General features: G+C 42.9%; 1 protein-coding gene across 1 annotated transcript in view; it reads right to left on the minus strand.

Moving 5' to 3' along the window:
• Positions 1-2,734: 2,734 nt before the first annotated feature.
• The window catches only part of GAL3ST1 (galactose-3-O-sulfotransferase 1), an 83,489-nt gene continuing 64,899 nt past the window's right edge, over positions 2,735-21,324 (minus strand). Inside the window, exon 3 of the mRNA XM_068240544.1 lies at positions 2,735-7,002. Within this exon, the coding sequence (XP_068096645.1) occupies positions 5,847-7,002 (1,156 nt within the window). The 3' untranslated portion in view covers positions 2,735-5,846. The remainder of the gene's footprint in view (positions 7,003-21,324) is intronic.

Below are 21,324 nucleotides of genomic sequence, written 5' to 3' on the forward strand. Positions count from 1 at the left end.
CCTGGGCGATGTAATTATATCGCCCAGAGGGTTAATACTCTGCTACAGAAAAGTGTAGCAATGGATGCTACTGTATGCACTTAACATACTCTAAGATCGATTCGCCCTACAAATCCCTATATACAGCTTTTAAGACAAAAAAAATAAGTAAAAACAAATAATAATAATAATACTACCTATATATTTATTTATTTATTGTATTTATAAAGCGCCAACATATTACGCAGCGCTGAACATTAATTTAGGTTACAGACAATATTTAGGGGTGAGATACAGCAATATGACAATACAGGATACAAGAAAACCAGATCACACAGCACAGTATGAGTACCAGGTAATGCTTAGTCAGTCACTGGAGGGGAGCATGGAGATTAGGCAAGTTAGGTTCACTCAGATGCATAGTATGGGTTCACAGTAATGGAGGTGCAAGATCAGGTAGGACACAAAAGGAGGATACATATGAAGTATACTCTTCACATCTACTGGTCAAAATGCCCCGAGCCTGTTTATAAATTTGGGGATATTCACAGTGACCATCCTGCATGAACCCAAATATCAGTGGGTTTGCTTCAGTGAATGTGGTGTCTGGAGCTATCAGTGAGATGCTAAGTTTGTTGCAATATGCATGCAGCTTACGAATATAGCTGGCTTGGAACTAGACCAACCAAATTTGATTGAGATTGGCAGTTCCAAACTGCATACATATTGCAACAACATTTACATCAGCTTGAAAAAACTCTACTTCACTGACCTGTCTAGTGGTGTTTACTCCTCTGAATACCCACCAGGTCCTAGGCACATGCCGAGGTTGTCTTGTGGAGAGTCTGGTTCTGCCCAATATGCTATGTTGTCTCTAGGATTGTTTCTGATGGTAATACGCATGAGAATGTGAAACCTATCCTGAATGGGTAATCCAGCATTTAGGTAACTTTATAAAAGGTGTTATTTGATAATGTCTAGTGGAAACAAAATGTAGAAATAGTGAACCCATATGATTTGTGCCAGCTTATTATTTTAATGACAAACTAGCAGTACTTTCAAGCTAGTGAATGATCATAGATTTAACGGTAGGTCATGAACCCTCGTCAAATATTGCTCTCCCAAGTAGTGAAATGTCTTATGGTTGTAGCTATATGCCTGGGCCTTTTCGTCCCAACCATGTGGCCACCTTGTCACTGATTTCTTGCTTTATGCTGTATATACGGTATGTATATAATTAGGAATGATATCTTATTGTGCGTTTATGGAGACTGAAACTCTGCTACATTAGTGCACTAAACTCATTTACATTGACTGAGTTTTATCACATAATAACAGTAATTAAGCAATAACCACATTTTTGATGTGTCATGCAATCTAAAACAATGCTTAAAGAGAGTCTGAAGCGAGAATAAATCTCGCTTCAGACCTCATAGATAGCAGGGGCATGTGTGCCCCTGCTAAAACGCCGCTATCCCGCGGCTTAACGGGGGTCCCTGATCCCCCAAATCCCCTCCGAGCAGCCGGGGATCTCTTCCTGGTTGGGGCAGGGCTAACCGCCGCAGCCCTGCCTCCCGCGCGTCTATCAGACGCGTACCTCCGCCTCTCCCCCGCCCCTCTCAGTCTTCCTTCACTGAGAGGGGCGGGGGAGAGGCGGCGATGCGCGTCTGATAGACGCGCTGAGAGGCAGGGCTGCACCCGTTAGCCCTACCTCCAGGAAGAGCAAAATTTACGACCAAGTTGGTCGTTGATTTTGCAGGGGGGGGGGGTTGGGGTTGAAGGGACCCCGGTTTAGCCGCGGGATAGCGGCGTTTTAGCAGGGGCACACATGCCACTGTTAACTATGAGCTCTGAAGCGAGATTTATTCTCGCTTCAGAGTCTCTTTAACGCATCACTGAGTGTATGCAAAAGTTCAACTCTGTATAATGGTGAGTTCAAACCCTAGAAAAAATTTGGCTGAGACACTGGCTCTCTAAGGTGTGAGCCAAAAGTCTAGTGTATGTGCGGGGGAGCCATGGGCTTCCCTGAGGATTCATTCAGGGCTAGTTTCACCCCACTCTTTGCTTTGTTGAATAATAAATCGGAAATGTATGACTGAGTATTGCATTTTTAGTTTCATACATAAAAGAATCAATAGTAAGCCAGCACCTATTCAGTAGGAGACCTTAGGCAAGTCTCCCTAACACTACTACTGCCTATAGAGCGCGCCCTAGTGGCTGCAGCTCTGGCGCTTTGAGTCCGCCAGGAGAAAAGCGCGATATAAATGTTATTTGTCTTGTCTTGTCTTGTCTAATAATAAGCCTGCTGATAAAGAGGCAAACTGTTGGGTATAATTGTTAATTCTGAAAAATGCCAATATCCTATTTATAAACATGCAACGAGGCACATGGCATCAACAGCAAATGCAAGCCACTCCCACTTAGGGGGGTTGCTACTTATCGACCTTTGGGTGCCTGTTGTAGCCATTTCTTATAATAAGGGTCATTATTCTGCCTCATTTTCTCACTAGTAAGATGACATGACTTTTCACACTATAAAGGTGCAGTCTATCCCTACATTTTAAACTAGGCTTCTGGATAAGTAATTTTTTTTCCAATTTAAAAAATGTTTATCCCCAACAATCTCATTCTCTCTCTCTCTCTCTATATATATATATATATGTATATATATATATGTATATATATATATGTATATATATATATATATATATATATATATATATATATACACACACACACACACATATATATATATATATATATATATATATATATATATATATATATATTAACTCACATTATATTTTGAGAAAAAAGTCTTCTATAAACTGTTCCTGCCATTGCTCCGTACGTAGCTTTAGGATTACTTCCCTTATTTCGCTGTGCATACATATACGACCAGCACACCACAGAATGCTTCCAATGCTCACTCTGTTGCCACCCAGAAGCAGATGCATACCGCATGAATGGGGGTGCAGCTGCCGTCTGCTCCACAATTACATTTTGTACATACCATTTGCAGGCGTTTATTCAGTGACCCTAGGCCTTAGGTATCTGCATGAACTTTGACATACCCGGTAACTTGTTGCTATCTGCCTTTGTTGCTGGTTAAATGTTGCTTGTGCATACAAGTGCATCATCGGAACATCCAGTACATTTCTCTGGAGACATTAAGTATAAGTATCAGATGAAACATGCTCAGTACTCAGTGCCAGCTTATATGAGTAACAGTGCTCATATTGCAATAAGATTTATTTTTATTCTTTTGTTTTTATATCTGGCTAAGTGCACGAATAGCTCAGACCACCTCAGGAGCTACACATATATCAGGATGTAAAGGCCCTTACATAAGCATACTATATGTGAATACTTCTGTCATCCAATATTGTATTGATCAGTGGACAGTTACGTAAATCTACATTACACACTTGGTGACAAGTGGTGCACATTCATCAGTGTTTACAGTTATTGCACTGTGATAACCCAGGAGGACAGTGACCCCCAGGACAGACGTTTAAATAGCAGTTATATTAACTGCGTTATTAATAGGAAACCTCAAGATTTCTAGACATGAATCATAGGCTGGGGAATGCTGCCCACATGCTGCAGATTGGCTGGAAGATTCTTATTTGATAGAACAAATTAATTAACAGTGCAGGTAGTGTACTGAAGCAAATGTGCAATGAAGCTTTTCTGTGATGACGTCACAGATCCAATAGGATGACTGCATGTAAGCACTGCAATTTTTCTTAAAAGACTTATTTTAATGTGCAGTTCTCCTTCAGAAAGAAAAGCATTTGGGTCACTGCAGGAAGTCATTATTTGATGGTGCCTAGTGGAAATGAGCTTAAAGAGAACCTGTACTGAGTAAAAAATATTTAAAATAAACACATGAGGTAACTTGAAATGAACATTGCATAGTTACCTTGCCATCAGTTCCTCTCAGAAGCTCACCATTTTCTTAAGACAATAATCCCTTCCAGTTCTGACAACATTTTGTCAGATCTGAAATATATCAGTTGCTGTCAGTAAAATATCAGTTGCTGTCAGTTATAGCTGAGAGGAAAACTGATGTACCAGGTAATGTCCATGTTTCCCTATGGCACAAGTGGGTGATGTTACAGTTTAACTGTGTGCTGACCAGAAAGCTGTTATGGGTAATGGCCATTTTCAAAATGGAGGACGGAAAATTCCCTTGATCACAGTGGGCATACAGGACGCGGTACAGAAGAAAGACACTGAGGAGTAGACTACATGGAAGGTAAGTATGACCTGTGTATGCTTATTTTGACTTTTAATTTTCAGTTCAGGTTTTCTTTAAGTTTACAAACAGTAGCACCTACATGATTTATGCCAGTTTATTATTTTATTGACAAACTAGCAGTACTAACAAGCTAGTGAATGATTACAAATAATAGTCATTCATTCACCCTCTTTAAAGAGGGCACTCCCAGACATTGAAATGTATTGTGCTTGTATCTATCTGCTTGGTGCAGTGAGGGCCCGTTTCCACTAGAGCGAATCTGCATGCGTTTCCTGCATGCAGATTCGCATAGACAATACAAGTGGATGGGCCTGTTTCCACTTTTCAGGATTTTTGAGCGTTTTTCTGTGCAGAAAAAATCTGCACGACAGAGCCATCAGAATTTGCATACCGCATACAGCTATGCGATTCGCATACAATGTATTTAATAGGGAATTCGCATGCGGTTTTGGTATGCAAATTTAATCAATGGAAAAGCACACAGGCACTGCCATGGTTAAATTCGCATACATCGTCATCCATGCAAATTCAATAAATACACCCGCATGCGAAATTCGCATCCACATGCGAATTTTTACAGCAACGATTCGCACCGCACAAGTGGAAACAGGCCCTGAAACTTTTCTGCTCTTCGGTAATCAACTGCACTGTTGGACAATTATGTCGAATTGATGGATATATGCCAGTGTGTTGCCAGTATAAGAATAAACCTAGTGACCATCAATCTTAAAAATAAACTAAAATAAATAATTATTTTTGCTTTAAAGCAAACTTGTTAATAGAAAAATGTTAAAAGTTAGATATTTACCTAAGTAGTGGTGGGAAACCTCTGGATGCTTCAGAAGTTTTGCAGATTCTATGCAATCACACCGCAGATTCTATGCAACCACACCGCTGTAGCCCGGGACCCTTTTCTTCTCCATGACCACGCTCCTGTCCATGTATGAGCACGGCCTCCCTGGCACAGACAGGAGCGTGACCATGAGAACACACATGACAAGCTCTTGATGAATATGTTCAGGGGGACCCAGCGCTGCAACAGGGGACTCGCTGAGGATTAGGGAAGCCTCTGGACTTATCCAGTATTGATTGGACTGAGAACTTAAGAAGCATGTGGTATTCCTACATGTAAAATAAACAACTGCTAGGTTCTGTGAGATTTCTGGACCCTTAGAACTGGGGGCATCATTCATGATCTTTATCAGATACATTCTCCACCCCTCATCCTAAACAAAGAAAACATATAAAGGGCTTCTCTAAATAAAAGCCATATTTCGAACATATTTCTGCCCAACATGATTCAGTCAGAGTTGGCAGAATTGATGGGCGTAACCAGTTAATGATTCTATGTTACATATGTACAAAGGTACCCTGTATGATATTGTCCAGTGCAGGAGAGTTCACAAAGCAACTCTACTGAAAATACTGATCTCACAAGAAAATACTTGAAAAAATATTCTGTCTCACTATCAAAACATCACCAGTCTTTTTAACGCTCTGCTATTATCTCGGAAAGCAGCGTGATCTTATCTCTCTGGCGATCAGCCAAATAATAAATTATGCTTCCCTGTCTGATGGTAGCACAGCCACTGGCTTGTTGTTATCACCAGTTCAGCAACGCCCTGATGTTAGCCCACAGTCTAGTAACCCAAAGATCTGCACCCAGTCGACTCATGTACTGGATTTCAGGAGTAAGCATGCTTCTGCACAGCTGCCGGTGCTTTGGTAAAATGTTCTTCTTCAGATTATATCCTTGGATAGATGATTTTCCCAGAGGTTGCCATGGACGCAGACCAGACTCTTGGATTTTATTAGCATCTACAGGACCACCTCCTGCTATACATTCCTGCTTTAATTCTTCATTCCTTGTCCTCAGTTCCATGATATCCTTCTTCATCCTTTCCACACCATATTTTTCTACTTTTTTCCAAAATGTGGCATTGAAATGTTGATAGATAAGTGAGTCCAGTGCATTCCACTGCTGTGCCATTTGATACACCTCAGCACTCAGGCGTGAGACGCCTGAGTCTTTTCTGGCATTTAGCTTAAAATATAATATGTCATCCATTTCCCAACACATCAGCTCACGCAGAAGTAGCAGCGACTCATCAAAATACTCCAAGAGCATGACTAAGTGAAAACGTCCATCAAGCTCTTCTATTAAATCTTGGACTCTGGTGTCTCCTGCATCCATTTCACTGTCATAGCCCATGTCAAACGTTAACAGGTTTCGCAGATAATGTGCATTATATCCACTGGAGTCATAGTAGGTAAGGGGGCTGCGCAGGAAAGCATCCATTTTTTGCTCGCTCCCTGAACCTGGTAGAGTCCATGTTAATGGCACCAATCGACCAAAATATTGGAATGAAGATTCAAAAAGCAAGGCTGGATTGCGGAGGACTGTGACAAATATGGTATCTGGAGGCATGAGCAAACTCACTTCTGAATGCCGGTAACGCATATGATTACACATTATATTAAAACATATACCAGGGCGGTAGCCTTCAACCTGCATGTGGTTAAAGTAGCTTGGGTATTCAAAGTCATTGCGCCCACGGGGGAAAGCAAAGTGGAGCTTGTGTTTTTCTCCATAGCGGAAAAGGATATTAAGGATTGTGCTACTACCGGTTTTATGGGTCTTCAGAAACATAATATGATGCCGTGGAACACAGGGCGATTGGGAACCAGAGCTAGAGTTGGCTTTTGGTAAATGGAGGATTGGAGTAGAAGATGGCTGACAAGGTAATGTCACAGGATTTCTGTAAAGAGACAAAACACACACAAAAAAATGAGTCAAGGTTTATATACTGTTCTAAACCACAATATACTGTAAGCACCAATGAGATAACTGCTAGAGTCTCACATCACTAGTGATTTTCTTAAAGGAGTACTATCGATTGAAATGACTTTTTTTTTTAATACTCTATATAAGGGCTCGTTTCCACTAGGGCGAATCCGCATGCGGGCACTGCATGCGGATTCGCATAGTTAATGTTAGTGGATGGGGCTGTTTCCACCTGTGCGGCGTGCGGGAGCGATTTGGCGGCGGGCCAAATCTGCACGGCGGGACCCGCAGAATTCGCCTGCGTCGAGAATCCGTGCGAATCGCCGCTAATGTATTTAATAGTAAAAACGCATGCGTTTGTTACATGCGTTTTTACCCGCGATTTCGCACCCTTCTCAATGTTATTTTGCCCTGGCAGTGTCATGGTTAATTTCGCATGGCACCCTGCCATGCGAAATCGCACGCGAAATCGCGGGTAAAACGCATGCGGAAACGCACCCGCATGCGTTTTTACAAGCGTCGGAATGCCGGCGAAATCGAGTCGCACTAGTGGAAACGGGCCCTAAGTGTAAACATTACCACTAGTGCTAGGGGCACTTTATTTATTCACCCAGGTCTCTCTCTCACTATCCCTGCTTAAAAATTCATTTCTCACACAGCTCATAGTAGTTTATGTCACCCTGAGCTGCTTGGTTACTCTGTCACACAGCTCACAAATATATTTCACTGTGTCACTCACAGCATGCAGCAGACATGAGGAGAAATAGGCTGATCTGAGGTGGTAACAGGTAACTAAATGAGCTGGAATATTGCTGGAATATAACTAGCTATACCAGGAGTCTGTGTTTACACTCAGACTGGCTGCCTGCTTGAGGCGATTCACTCCAGGCTGCATCCACTTTACAAGCTGCTGAGAGGGGCAGACCACTGTCTACAATTAGCATTATTAGTATCTTTATCAGTAAAGAGAAGCAAAGATAATAAACACACATTGCTAGAATCTTTAACCCCTTACCACCATATCAACAAGATTCTTTCAGCAAGGTGATAATTAAACTATAAACTGAGTTGATAGCATCTCCCCTTTGCAGAGACATGGTCTAGCCCTCTGGGAGCTCAGTATTAGATACATTTGTATCCAACACTGACGCCAAAACTGACAGAGGATTTTACAGCTGAGAGGAACAGCTGTGTGAGGAATCAAATTACTCCTAGTACTTGCCCTAATGTGTGCTACAACATACAGCATTTAAAAATAAATGCATACATCGATAGTATTCCTTTAACCATGAAATCTCCATTGACACAGGAAGTAGAATCCATGTACACTGTGGCATATCCATGCCTTGGAGAGCAAAAAGGGAAAAACTACAACTTAATCCCATTAGTGTGGTTATTGCCAAAATGTTGTGCCCCACCTGGTGAAGTCATGACCCCGTTCCACATGTAACCCGTAAATGAAGCACAACCATTAAGTTCTCCCCTGTATACATGTAGCCATAATGCCCACCTCCTGCTTACTCCACCCCCCCCCCCCCCTTAAAACAGAACTGAATTGTTTGTGATCACTATCTGCATGGAGTTTGTATGTTCTCCCTGTGTTTGTATGGGTTTCCTCCAGACACTCTGGTTTCCTCATACATCCCAAAAACATACAGATAAGTTACGGTAATTGGCTTACCCCTAAACATTGGCCCTAGACTATGATAGACACATGACTATTGTAGAGATTAGATTGTGAGCTCCTCTGAGGGACAGTCAGTGACAAGACTATATACTCTGTACAGCGCTGCGGAAGATGTTGGCGCTATATAAATAATAATAATTTAGCTGAAGTGACAAGTATATGTCCTTGCGAAGATGAATCTCTGAGGAGAGTGTTCAGCCCTTCTGGAAGAAACACAGAGGCTGTCGCCACAGTTACGTAATGTGAAGCTTTATTAGCTACGTGTTGGATAAGGTTAGGTGCAGAATTATGTACCGTATATACTCGCATATAAGCTGACCCGCATATAAGCCGACCCCCATATTTCCCCTGAAAAAACAGGGACAAATGATTGACCCCCATATAAGCAGGGGGTAGGAAATGCTGGATTGGTGAAGCCCCCCAGTGTGTCCCAGTATAGCTAGTATAGTGCCCAGTATGGGTAGGTAGTGCCTCAGTATAGCTAGTATAGTGCCCAGTATAGCTAGTATAGTGCCCAGTATAGCTGGTAAAGTGCCCAGTATAGCTAATAAAGTGCCCAATATAGCTAGATGTAGTGCCCAGTATAGCTAGTATAGTGCCCAGTATAGCTAGTAAAGTGCCCTGTTTAGCTAGTATAGTACCCCAGTACGGCTAGTATAGTGCCCCAGTATGGCTAGTATAGTGCCCCAGTATGGCTAGTAAAGTGCCCAGTTTAGCCAGTATAGTGCCCAGTATAAGTAGGTAGTGTCCAGTATAGCTAGTATAGTGCCCAGTATAGCTAGTAAAGTGCCCAGTTTAGCTAGTACAGTGCCCAATATAGCTAGTATAGTGCCCAGTATAGCCAGTATAGTGCCCAGTATAGCTAGTAAAATGCCCAGTATATCTAGTATAGTGCCCAGTATAGCTAGTATAGTGCCCAAGTATAGCGCTCCCCCCTCTCCGCTCCCCCTGCTGCTATTACCTGCTTTAGGCAGCGGCTTCCTCTAATCCGGGTTCCCGTCTCGCAGCGCTGCTGCTGTGACGATGCAGGGGGCAGCAGAGAGGGCTGCTATAGCAACATAGAGGGCGCTATTGTGGCTGGGAACGCGAAGAATCACTCGCGTTCCCAGCCTGTCGGGTCCTGACGGCGAAACCGGAAGTGGTCGCCGGGGGGTCCAGGAGGATCGGAGCGAGGCTGCGAGGGCACCGGACAGCTGCAGGGGGCTGAGGGAAGCCCCTGGAGAGTAAAACTCATTTTTTTTATTTGGCTTAAGTGCCTCTTTAAATACTCTTTCTCATAATTGGATTTACCTGTGTATGTAGGTCAGGGGTCACTGAGCTTACCAAGCCAATTTGAGTTCCAATAATTAGTTCTAAAGGTTTTGGAATCAATAAAATGACAACAGTGCCCAAATTTATGCATCTGCCTAATTCTTTTTTTTTTTTTTTTTCAAATAAGTTTTATTGAAAATGTTTTTCGTATACAAACATACATTACATTGATAACATCAACACCACTCCCCCACCCTTTCCCAACCTGAAATTTCACCCCCCGCCCAACCTTATTTCCTCTCGCAGTCCCCAACCACACAGAATCATTTGTGAGCTTACACATCAGTGTCATAGGCAACGCCATGTTTCTTAAGGTGTTCTAACCACGGAATCCAGATACTGTCGAATTTTAGGGGACAATTCCTCTGAATATAAGTTAATTTGTACATGGGTATGGTAGCATTGACTATTTTGATCCAGGCTGCCGCGAATTTGGCCTCTGACTGTATCCAATGCAGGATAATGGTTTTTCTGGCAAAATATGAAAGTATGTCCCAAAGCAGAACTAATCTCCTAGAGGGTGTAATGTCGCCTGAAATCCCCAGTAGATGCGTTTTAGGATCCAAAGAAATAGGTCTTTCAAATATTTTTTGTAGCAATTCGTTAATCTGTTCCCAATATAGCCGAATGTTTGGACAATTCCAGACCATATGCATAAAGTCTCCAGGGGACTGCCTACACCTACGACATTCATCAGATCTGTCAGGGTACATATTTGCTAACCTGGCTGGAGTGTAATATATACGTAATATAAACTTCATTTGGATAAGCCTGTCTCTACAGGATATTAAGTATTCCCCTGGGTTTTCCAACAAGTCCTGCCACTCCTGTTCCACAGGAAGTAGAATCCATGTACACTGTGGCATATCCATGCCTTGGAGAGCAAAAAGGGAAAAACTACAACTTAATCCCATTAGTGTGGTTATTGCCAAAATGTTGTGCCCCACCTGGTGAAGTCATGACCCCGTTCCACATGTAACCCGTAAATGAAGCACAACCATTAAGTTCTCCCCTGTATACATGTAGCCATAATGCCCACCTCCTGCTTACTCCACCCTCCCCCCTTAAAACAGAACTGAATTGTTTGTGATCACTATCTGCATGGAGTTTGTATGTTCTCCCTGTGTTTGCATGGATTTCCTCCAGACACTCTGGTTTCCTCATACATCCCAAAAATATACAGATAAGTTACGGTAATTGGCTTACCCCTAAACATTGGCCCTAGACTATGATAGACACATGACTATTGTAGAGATTAGATTGTGAGCTCCTCTGAGGGACAGTCAGTGACAAGACTATATACTCTGTACAGCGCTGCGGAAGATGTTGGCGCTATATAAATAATAATAATTTAGCTGAAGTGACAAGTATATGTCCTTGCGAAGATGAATCTCTGAGGAGAGTGTTCAGCCCCTCTGGAAGAAACACAGAGGCTGCCGCCACAGTTACATAATATGAAGCTTTATTAGCTACGTGTTGGATAAGGTTAGGTGCAGAATTATGTACCGTATATACTCGCATATAAGCTGACCCGCATATCAGCCGACCCCCAACTTTCCCCTGAAAAAACAGGGACAAATGATTGACCCCCATTTAAGCCGGGGGTAGGAAATGCTGGATTGGTGAAGCCCCCCAGTGTGTCCCAGTATAGCTAGTATAGTGCCCAGTATGGGTAGGTAGTGCCTCAGTATAGCTAGTATAGTGCCCAGTATAGCTAGTATAGTGCCCAGTATAGCTGGTAAAGTGCCCAGTATAGCTAATAAAGTGCCCAATATAGCTAGTGTAGTGCCCAGTATAGCCAGTATAGTGCCCAGTATAGGTAGGTAGTGTCCAGTATAGCTAGTATAGTGCCCAGTATAGCTAGTAAAGTGCCCAGTTTAGCTAGCATAGTGCCCAGTATAGCCAGTATAGTGCCCAGTATGGGTAGGTAGTGCCCCAGAATAGGTAGGTAGTGTCCAGTATAGCTAGTATAGTGCCCAGTATAGCTAGTAAAGTGCCCAGTTTATCTAGTATAGTACCCCAGTACGGCTAGTATAGTGCCCCAGTATGGCTAGTATAGTGCCCCAGTATGGCTAGTAAAGTGCCCAGTTTAGCCAGTATAGCGCCCAGTATAGGTAGGTAGTGTCCAGTATAGCTAGTAAAGTGCCCAGTTTAGCTAGTACAGTGCCCAATATAGCTAGTATAGTGCCCAGTATAGCCAGTATAGTGCCCAGTATAGCTAGTAAAATGCCCAGTATAGCTAGTATAGTTCCCAGTATAGCTAGTAAAATGCCCAGTATATCTAGTATAGTGCCCAGTATAGCTAGTATAGTGCCCAAGTATAGCGCTCCCCCCGCTGCTATTACTTGCTTTAGGCAGCGGCTTCCTCTAATCCGGGTTCCCGTCTCGCAGCGCTGCTGCTGTGACGATGCAGGGGGCAGCAGAGAGGGCTGCTATAGCAACATAGAGGGCGCTATTGTGGCTGGGAACGCGAAGAATCACTCACGTTCCCAGCCTGTCGGGTACTGACGGCGAAACCGGAAGTGGTCGCCGGGGGGTCCAGGAGGATCGGAGCGAGGCTGCGAGGGCACCGGACAGCTGCAGGGGGCTGAGGGAAGCCCCAGGAGAGTAAAACTCATTTTTTTTATTTGGCTTAAGTGCCTCTTTAAATACTCTTTCTCATAATTGGATTTACCTGTGTATGTAGGTCAGGGGTCACTGAGCTTACCAAGCCAATTTGAGTTCCAATAATTAGTTCTAAAGGTTTTGGAATCAATAAAATGACAACAGTGCCCAAATTTATGCATCTGCCTAATTCTATTAAAACAATTATTGCGCACTTTCTGTAAATCCAATAAACTTCATTTCACTTCTCAAATATCACTGTGTGTGTCTCATATATGATATATTTAACTTACATGTTTTATGTTACAACCAACGTTTTATACAGGAAAATCATGAAAATTAACAAGGTTGCCCAAACTTTCGCATCCCACTGAATATACCTAATCAATGTATTTGTACAGCAATTCTTTCTACTAATTCTTACTTTCCGTAGTTTCAGAAAGTTCTTGACTACTTAGTGTGGCTGCTCTAGTGGCCTTTTCGCCTGAAAAATGTGCATATTCCCTTTATTTAGAAGGCTGCCAACATCTCTGATTGAAAATGTGTGAGAAATATAGGGGATTTTGTTTCATTCTGCAGTTATTAGCTAGTCATAAAGTACTGTATCCCATACTAATTCCAAAGCTGTGGCAGAACTTTAGCTACTAAAGTCAACAGTGAAAGAAACAGCAAATGCTACAGTGGGAGAAAACCCAGCGTGGCTCTGTCAGTCACATGACTTCTGTATTAGGAATAACATCAACATATAACCTCAGTTTGTCTTTTAAAGCAGTAGGATCAGCCATACTATGCCAGGGAAAAAAAACACATAAATACTTGATCTACTTACATAACACATGTATTATACTGTCCACGTTTTGATTTCAGTGAATGTTATACAGTAAATGACGAGAATTCTGTTCCCGGTGGGGGCCAATGTCTTTTGCCCACAGTTAAAGGGATACTGTAGGGGGGTCGGGGGAAAATGAGCTGAACTTACCCGGGGCTTCTAATGGTCCCCCGCAGACATCCTGTGCCCGCGCAGCCGCTCACCGATGCTCCGGCCCCGCCTCCGGTTCACTTCTGGAATTTCTGACTTTAAAGTCAGAAAACCACTGCGCCTGCGTTGCCGTGTCCTCGATCCCGCTGATGTCATCAAGAGCGCACAGCGCAGGCCCAGTATGGTCTGTGTCTGCGCAGTACACTCCTGGTGACATCAGCGGGAGCAAGGACACGGCAACGCAGGCGCAGTGGTTTTCTGACTTTAAAGTCAGAAATTCCAGAAGTGAACCGGAGGCGGAGCCGGAGCATTGGGGAGTGGCTGCGCCAACACAGGATGTCTGCGGGGGACCATTAGAAGCCCCGGGTAAGTTCAGCTCATTTTTTCCCCGACCCCCTACAGTATCCCTTTAAGGCTAACTCGTGATGTCATTTCTGCCCTTTACTTTTTTTCTTGTCTCCTCCAATCGCTGAGTCACCTCAGCCTTGCTTGTAAACACAAGTGAGTAGGGAATTAGGTTTCAGATAAGCAGGTGGCAGGGAAATAAAGGGAAGAGGAGGAATAGATTATAGATAAAAAGAATCCCCAGCATGCAATTCTTTGGCACGACTACTAAAGGGCCAGTGCTCCTGAAGTATGTGATAACTTCAAATCATAACAGCAGAAAAAGTTTTGAAAGTTTTGAATGCAGGCTTAGCATCTTTATCATTTAATACACTCAGACCAGTTGCTGTTGAAATTTCATTGTTATGGTGACGATACCGCTTTAAAGAAGTATAGCAGACAGCAGCAGGTGTGGGGAGTCTGTTCTGGACTCTGATTTGCTGAGTCACATTTCAACTCACCTATCACCTACATTCCAATACCACTTTATGTCATATTGTATAATAAGAAATTATTTTCAAGAACTTATTATGTTGGCTGATTTACTAAGACAAAGTACAAAGAAAAATGGAGCATAATTTGAGAAGCTTCCGCTGTTGAATGATAAAAAGGATTCTAACCGATAGCTCAGGTCATATTCTCCACTTTTACACCAGTTTTTTCGCCCTGTTCTGGATTACTCAGGCCCAGTAGGAGTCATCAGTATACAGCCTTCTGACTTTGTCTTGGACAAAACCTCAAGGTCAGACACTCAGGAGCAGTGTGGAAGGATTATATCACAGGTAACATGTGAACTCTGCAGATACTGGTATTGTGGTTATGCAACAACAGGAAACAGAATGTGGTTTCTAGGGAAAATAGGACCACGTGATCCCTAGGGCTGGGAACACACGTTGCAATTTCCTGTATCGATCAACGGGTGATCGGACAGGAAGTTGTACCGTGTGCACATGTCCAAACTGCTCCCGATCGATAAAGGAATCAATTTTTCGATAACTTGGCAAAATCAATCCTTTTCTCAATCGGAAACGGATCGGACCTGTTGTAAATAAGAAAACCATTTCACACCCAGTTATGATGGAAAATTAGATTTTTTTAATCTAATCACTGATCATGAATAACACTGTAGTGCATTGGTAGAATAACTGGGGTAAACCCAGTAGAGTACAAGCTATGGATTCACTTATTTATAGCATCAATGGTTTTGTAACCACTTGCTCAGCTACAAGTGACTATGTTCAGTTATAATCACCGACTTTCAGAATTTTGCTGGATGGGGTTAATTCTGGCCCCAGTGTTGCAATTACAAGGAAAATATGCTGGTGCTGAAAATTTAATCTGATGAAGGCTGTATTTGCACCAGGGGTGGAGACAGTGCACAGTGTGTATTAATTAGGATTATTGACTGGAATTAGGCATCATTTGGAAGAGTTAAAGGATATACTCGTATTAAGCAGGTGGATTTTTAGGGTTTTATGTTAAGTGGAGTTTAGGATAAAGGTCCGTACACATGCTCTATAAAATCACCGCAAACAAATGACCAATGCCACGGAAGCGACTTAACCGGCGACAAGGAAAAATGATGAGTCTTCCTAACAAATTTGTCCACACACCAATATTGCAAACGACCAACTCATTTAATTTAAGTAAAATACAGCACATGCAAGCAGAAGCAACATTACACACAACATGTGGACATTCTATAGAATTATTTAGTCTAAATGACATTGTACACACGTGACTGATATCTGCCCAACTGAGTAGATCCACCGGTTGGATTGGTTGCTCGACGTTGTCTTTTGGCTACATTTTTTAACAAGATTGATATCCGTCAAAATCTGTAGTTTATGGGACGTTTCAAACAACCTTTGTTGAGCTTGTGTGCATGGCTTTAGGCCTTGGAATGGGATTATTTGTTAAAAGAAATTGGTAAGGGATAGCCAAATTATAGGGGGAAAATTATAAAACCACTGGCAAAAATTGTATAGATGAAATCTCAGCTGTGTGGCTTATACTAGCACCAAAATGAAAGGCGCCAATTCCAAAAGTCCCAACAAACCATACCATTTGGCCTTCTTTATACAGGTCCTTCTCAAAAAATTAGCATATTGTGATAGAGTTCATTATTTTCTGTAATGTACTGATAAACATTAGATTTTTATATATTTTTAGATTCATTACACACAACTGAAGTAGTTCAAGCCTTTTATTGTTTTAATATTGATGATTTTGGCATACAGCTCATGAAAACCCCAAATTCCTATCTCAAAAAATTAGCATATTTCATCCGACCAATAAAAGAAAAGTGTTTTAAAACAAAAAAAATCAACCTTCAAATAATTATGTTCAGTTATGCACTCAATACTTGGATGGGAATCCCTTTGCAGAAATGACTGCTTCAATGCGGCGTGGCATGGAGACAATCAGCCTGTGGCACTGCTCAGGTGTTATGAAGGCCCGGGATGCTTCGATAGCGGCCTTAAGCTCATCCAGAGTGTTGGGTCTTGCGTCTCTCAACTTTCTCTTCACAATATCCCACAGATTCTCTATGGGGTTCAGGTCAGGAGAGTTGGCAGGCCACTTGAGCACAGTAATACCATGGTCAGTAAACCATTTACCAGTGGTTTTGGCACTGTGAGCAGGTGCCGGGTCGTGCTGAAAAATGAAATCTTCATCTCCATAAAGCTTTTCAGCAGATGGAAGCATGAAATGTTCCAAAATCTCCTGATAGCAAGCTGCATTGACCCTGCTCTTGATAAAACACAGTGGACCAACACCAGCAGCTGACATAGCACCCCAGACCATCACTGATTATGGGTACTTGAAACTGGACTTCAGGCATTTTGTCATTTCCCTCTCCCCAGTCTTCCTCCAGACTCTGGCACCTTGATTTCCGAATGACATGCAAAAGTTGCTTTCATCCGAAAAAAGTACTTTGGACCACTGAGCAACAGTCCAGTGCTGCTTCTCTGTAGCCCAGGTCAGGCGCTTCTGCCACTGTTTCTGGTTCAAAAGTGGCTTGACCTGGGAAATGCGACACCTGTAGCCCATTTCCTGCACACGCCTGTACACGGTGGCTCTGGATGTTTCTACTCCAGACTCAGTCCACTGCTTCCGCAGGTTCCCCAAAGTCTGGAATCGGTCCTTCTCCACAATTTTCCTCAGGGTCCGGTCACCTCTTCTCGTTGTGCAGCGTTTTCTGCCACACTTTTTCCTTCCCACAGACTTCCCACTGAGGTGCCTTGATACAGCACTCTGGGAACAGCCTATTCGTTCAGAAATTTCTTTCTGTGTCTTACCCTCTTGCTTGAGGGTGTCAATGATGGCCTTCTGGACAGCAGTCAGGTCGGCAGTCTTACCCATGATTGCGGTTTTGAGTAATGAACCAGGCTGGGAGTTTTTAAAAGCCTCAGGAATCTTTTGCAGGTGTTTAGAGTTAATTAGTTGATTCCGATGATTAGGTTAATAGCTTGTATAGAGAACCTTTTCATGATATGCTAATTTTTTGAGATAGGAATTTTGGGTTTTCATGAGCTATATGCCAAAATCATCAATATTAAAACAATAAAAGGCTTGAACTACTTCAGTTGTGTGTAATGAATCTAAAATATATGAAAGTCTAATGTTTATCAGTACATTACAGAAAATAATGAACTTTATCACAATATGTTAATTTTTTTAGAAGGACCTGTATATACTCTAGTCTAAAGTTGTTCATTTTTAGTTCATGAGCCTTGTAAACACCATAGTGCCTCTTTGGAAGTGTTTAAATGTGAATTTTGTTGTTATAGTTTCCTGTGCAAACGTGCCACCTGAATCCACAACTTTTTCAGAATGCTTTGCTCTCATCTTTGTTAAGACCGTTAGCATTTATTTATATTAATATATTTATTTATTGTATTTATAAAGCTCCAACATATTACGCAGCGATAATTTTAACCTTGATTATATCAGGGATATATATAACACCTACTCAATGCTAATCTGTCTAAACTCTGCACATATGGCATGCTGCCATAAATGACTGCTAATAGAAGGGAATTAGTCATAAAAGTTCCTGGCCCTTAAACAAACAATCCATAATTCCAGTGTTCTATCTGTGAATGACAGCTCCTAACAGCCGCCTCTGTTTAGAATCCAGTGTGTGTACGGCAGCTACCGACCCCTCTCCACCTCTCGGGCCAGAGCTCAATCTGGGCTGATCACTTTAACCGATCGACAACCAAGAGCAGTGCCCTCCCCACTTACCCTGCCCGTGGCGTGATGTCACTCCCGCCATGCTAAGGACAAGCCACCCATCCCCTTCTCTGGTGCTAATAGTATGGTGGGGACTTATACAATACAATACAATAACATTTCTATAGCACTTTTCTCCCATTGGACTCAAAGCGCTTAGGCTCTCTCAGATTCAGTAGTTGGTAGTAGGATGAAGTATTCACACAACAAAAGTTATATTTCTACAAATGCCAAACTGAACAGGCGGGTTTTCAGTCTGGATTTAAACATGTCCAGACTTATGGGAATCTAGAAGTACCCTTTAATAATAAAAGTGCCCCCAGACATCGACCCCTTACTAGTTGCCACAAATAGCTAACAGTAAATAACACACCAACACAATGAAAAAAATATTTCAATTAAAAAAAATATTGTGGAGGTGATATTGGTGTGTATGGATGTCAGCTGGTTCTCTGATAGAGATTGTAATAATCCGCTCAGCTGGCTGCACAGGCAGACAGCTGTTTGACCATTCCTCAAGTCTGTGGGCTGCAGGTCTCTGGGAGAGAGACCTGTCTTCACTTTGCAAGTTTCAGACCTGCTCTGCTGCTGAGGAATTTGCATACATTTGTCATGCAAATTATCTAGCCGCCTCCTTTGAAGGCTTGCAGCATAAATACCATGTGATCCCACAATCCTTTGCTGGTCATGATGGTTTGTTAATACACTCCTGGAGTGTCAGCCTTGCTATTGTTTGCTAAAGATTATCTTAGAGTAATTCCTGGGGACTGCACTAGGCAATCCTCTAGTGCAGTCAGGTTGCATTATCTGTTTTGCCTGTGTTGTCTCTCTGCTGCGATTGTCCTGCCGCCAGCGGCGGTCGACAGGAAATCGTTCTGTCTGTCTGGGGGTGCTAACCAGAGCAGCGGTTGCTACTGGTAGCCCCTTCTGTTCATCTGTCTGGATTGCGTTAGCCCTAATGGTAGTGGCAGTGCCTCCTTCTGTATTCTGCCTCAGGGGTGCTAATCAGAGCAGCGGTTGCTACTGTTAGCCCCATCTGTTTGTCTGTTTGGATCGCACTCACTCTAGCGGTAGCAGCGGTGGATCTTCCTTGCCTGAGTTCCTGGAGTGTAGACCATAGCCGCGGTGGCTACTGGCTGCACTCATCTGTCTGTCTTGTCCTGTGTTTGCGCCTGCTGTTGCCTGGTGCGAGGCAACCGATTAGCAAGCGTCTACGCAACCTGTTTGTCTGTGTTGATCGTTTGCTTTCGCAAGCATTCATTCTGTCTGTCTCAGTCTATTTGTGTTCATTTATATTACTTGTGGTTAGTTAGGGTGGCACACTTATTACTGGGTGCCTAATGCGCGGTGACCATGCCGAAAACGCGTTCGCTGTTGCGAATGAGTGCGGTGTTTCGCGTTTAGCTAGCGTTTGTTATTTTCCTTGTCTTCTCATTGTTGTTTGCTGTGCCTTTGCTACTCTCGTGCTCTGTCCTGCTCAGTCTTGTGTCACTTCTGGCAATCGCCTCTCTCGCGATTGCGTTCCTACTTTGTTTCTGCTGTTGTGTGTTCACCGTCATTGGTTGGCGACTAGATTGGTGCACACACATACATTCTGTCCCTGTGCTCATTCTCATTGGCAATCGCATCTCTTGCGATTGCGTTCTCTCGCTTGGTTTCCACTGTTGTGTGTTTACCGTCGCTGGCTGGTGACTAGATTGGGGGACATACATCCATTCCGTCTCTGTGCTTATTCAGTCTTGTGTCACTGTTAGCAATCGCCATCTCTTGCGATTGCTTTCCCACCCGGTCTTCACGGTTGTGTGTTCATCGTCGCTGGATGGCGACTAGATTGGTGGACACACATACACCCTGTCTCTGTGCTCTCTCTCTTTAAGGGCTATCTTGCCCTGCATTGCTTCCCCTCGTACAATTCCTATCTGGCATCTGTGGCTGTGCAGAGGATCTGTTCCTCTGCACTCCACAGCTCCATTTGCCGGCAGGAATTCCCCTCTACAGGTGCATAGCACCATTGCTGGGTTCTCTCAGATTATACGCTTGTGGAGGATTTCCACAGTGTCAGCGCGCATCCTGTGCGCTGACCACGGGAAGAATTACACAATCGTTACAGAGATTTACTAAAGACCCCACAGAATGACTATGATGGGAAAGCTATAATTCATGGATTACAATGGATGATGATAATACAACATTTGATTTATCTGACATGTGGTTTTCTTTGGCTTTTATTTAGGACGCTTGTTGTAAATACATTTCAAAGGTAATTTTATTTATAGAGCTATAATCAAGTTGTAAACTGCAGAGCTCCATTATACAGCTTTTAATACAAATACAGCATGTTAAGAGTTTTGTGCAAAGCAATAAAAATACATACTTAACTCGTCTTTGTTTCAGCCTATAAAATGATATGCATTTCTAAGTATATTAAGAGTATCTATCTACATCACCAGAATATTCTTATACCCTCACCATTCCATTGACTGGTCTGCATCTTTTTTCAACAGTCAATCAAATAATATGGCATCCTTCCTTAACCACTTAAGGACCACAGGTTTAAACACCCTAGTGACCAGGCTATTTTTACAAATTAGGCCACTGCAGCTTTAAGGCCTCACTGCAGGGCCGTACAACTCAGCACACAAGTAATTCCCCCCCCCCCCCCCCCCCTGTAATGATTTGCTCAGCTGCCTGTGCAGGCAGGCAGCTTTTTGACCATTGTTTAGGTTTGCATGCTGCAGGACTCTGGAAAGGAGAGCTTCTGTCAGTTTTGCAGCTTGTGCTTGCTGAGGAATTTGCATACGTTGTCATGCAAATTGCCTGGCTACATTCATTGGAGGCGTGTACTATAAGTACTATGTGTTTCCCACAATGCTGGGCTGGTCATAAGGATTCCTTCCTGTGAAACACTCCTGGAGGAGTGTCAGCCTTACTCTTTGTTTGAAGATCAGCTTAGAGTAATCCCTGGAAACTGCACTGGGCATGTTTCCTTAGTGCAGTTAGGATTGCTTATCTGTTTTGTTTGTCTGTTGCGATTGTCCTGTCCCAGCGGTGGTCGACAGGAAATCGTTCTGTGTGTCTGGGTGCTAACCGGAACA

Source organism: Hyperolius riggenbachi, chromosome 1, assembly GCF_040937935.1.
Source record: "Hyperolius riggenbachi isolate aHypRig1 chromosome 1, aHypRig1.pri, whole genome shotgun sequence".
Taxonomy (NCBI): domain Eukaryota; kingdom Metazoa; phylum Chordata; class Amphibia; order Anura; family Hyperoliidae; genus Hyperolius; species Hyperolius riggenbachi.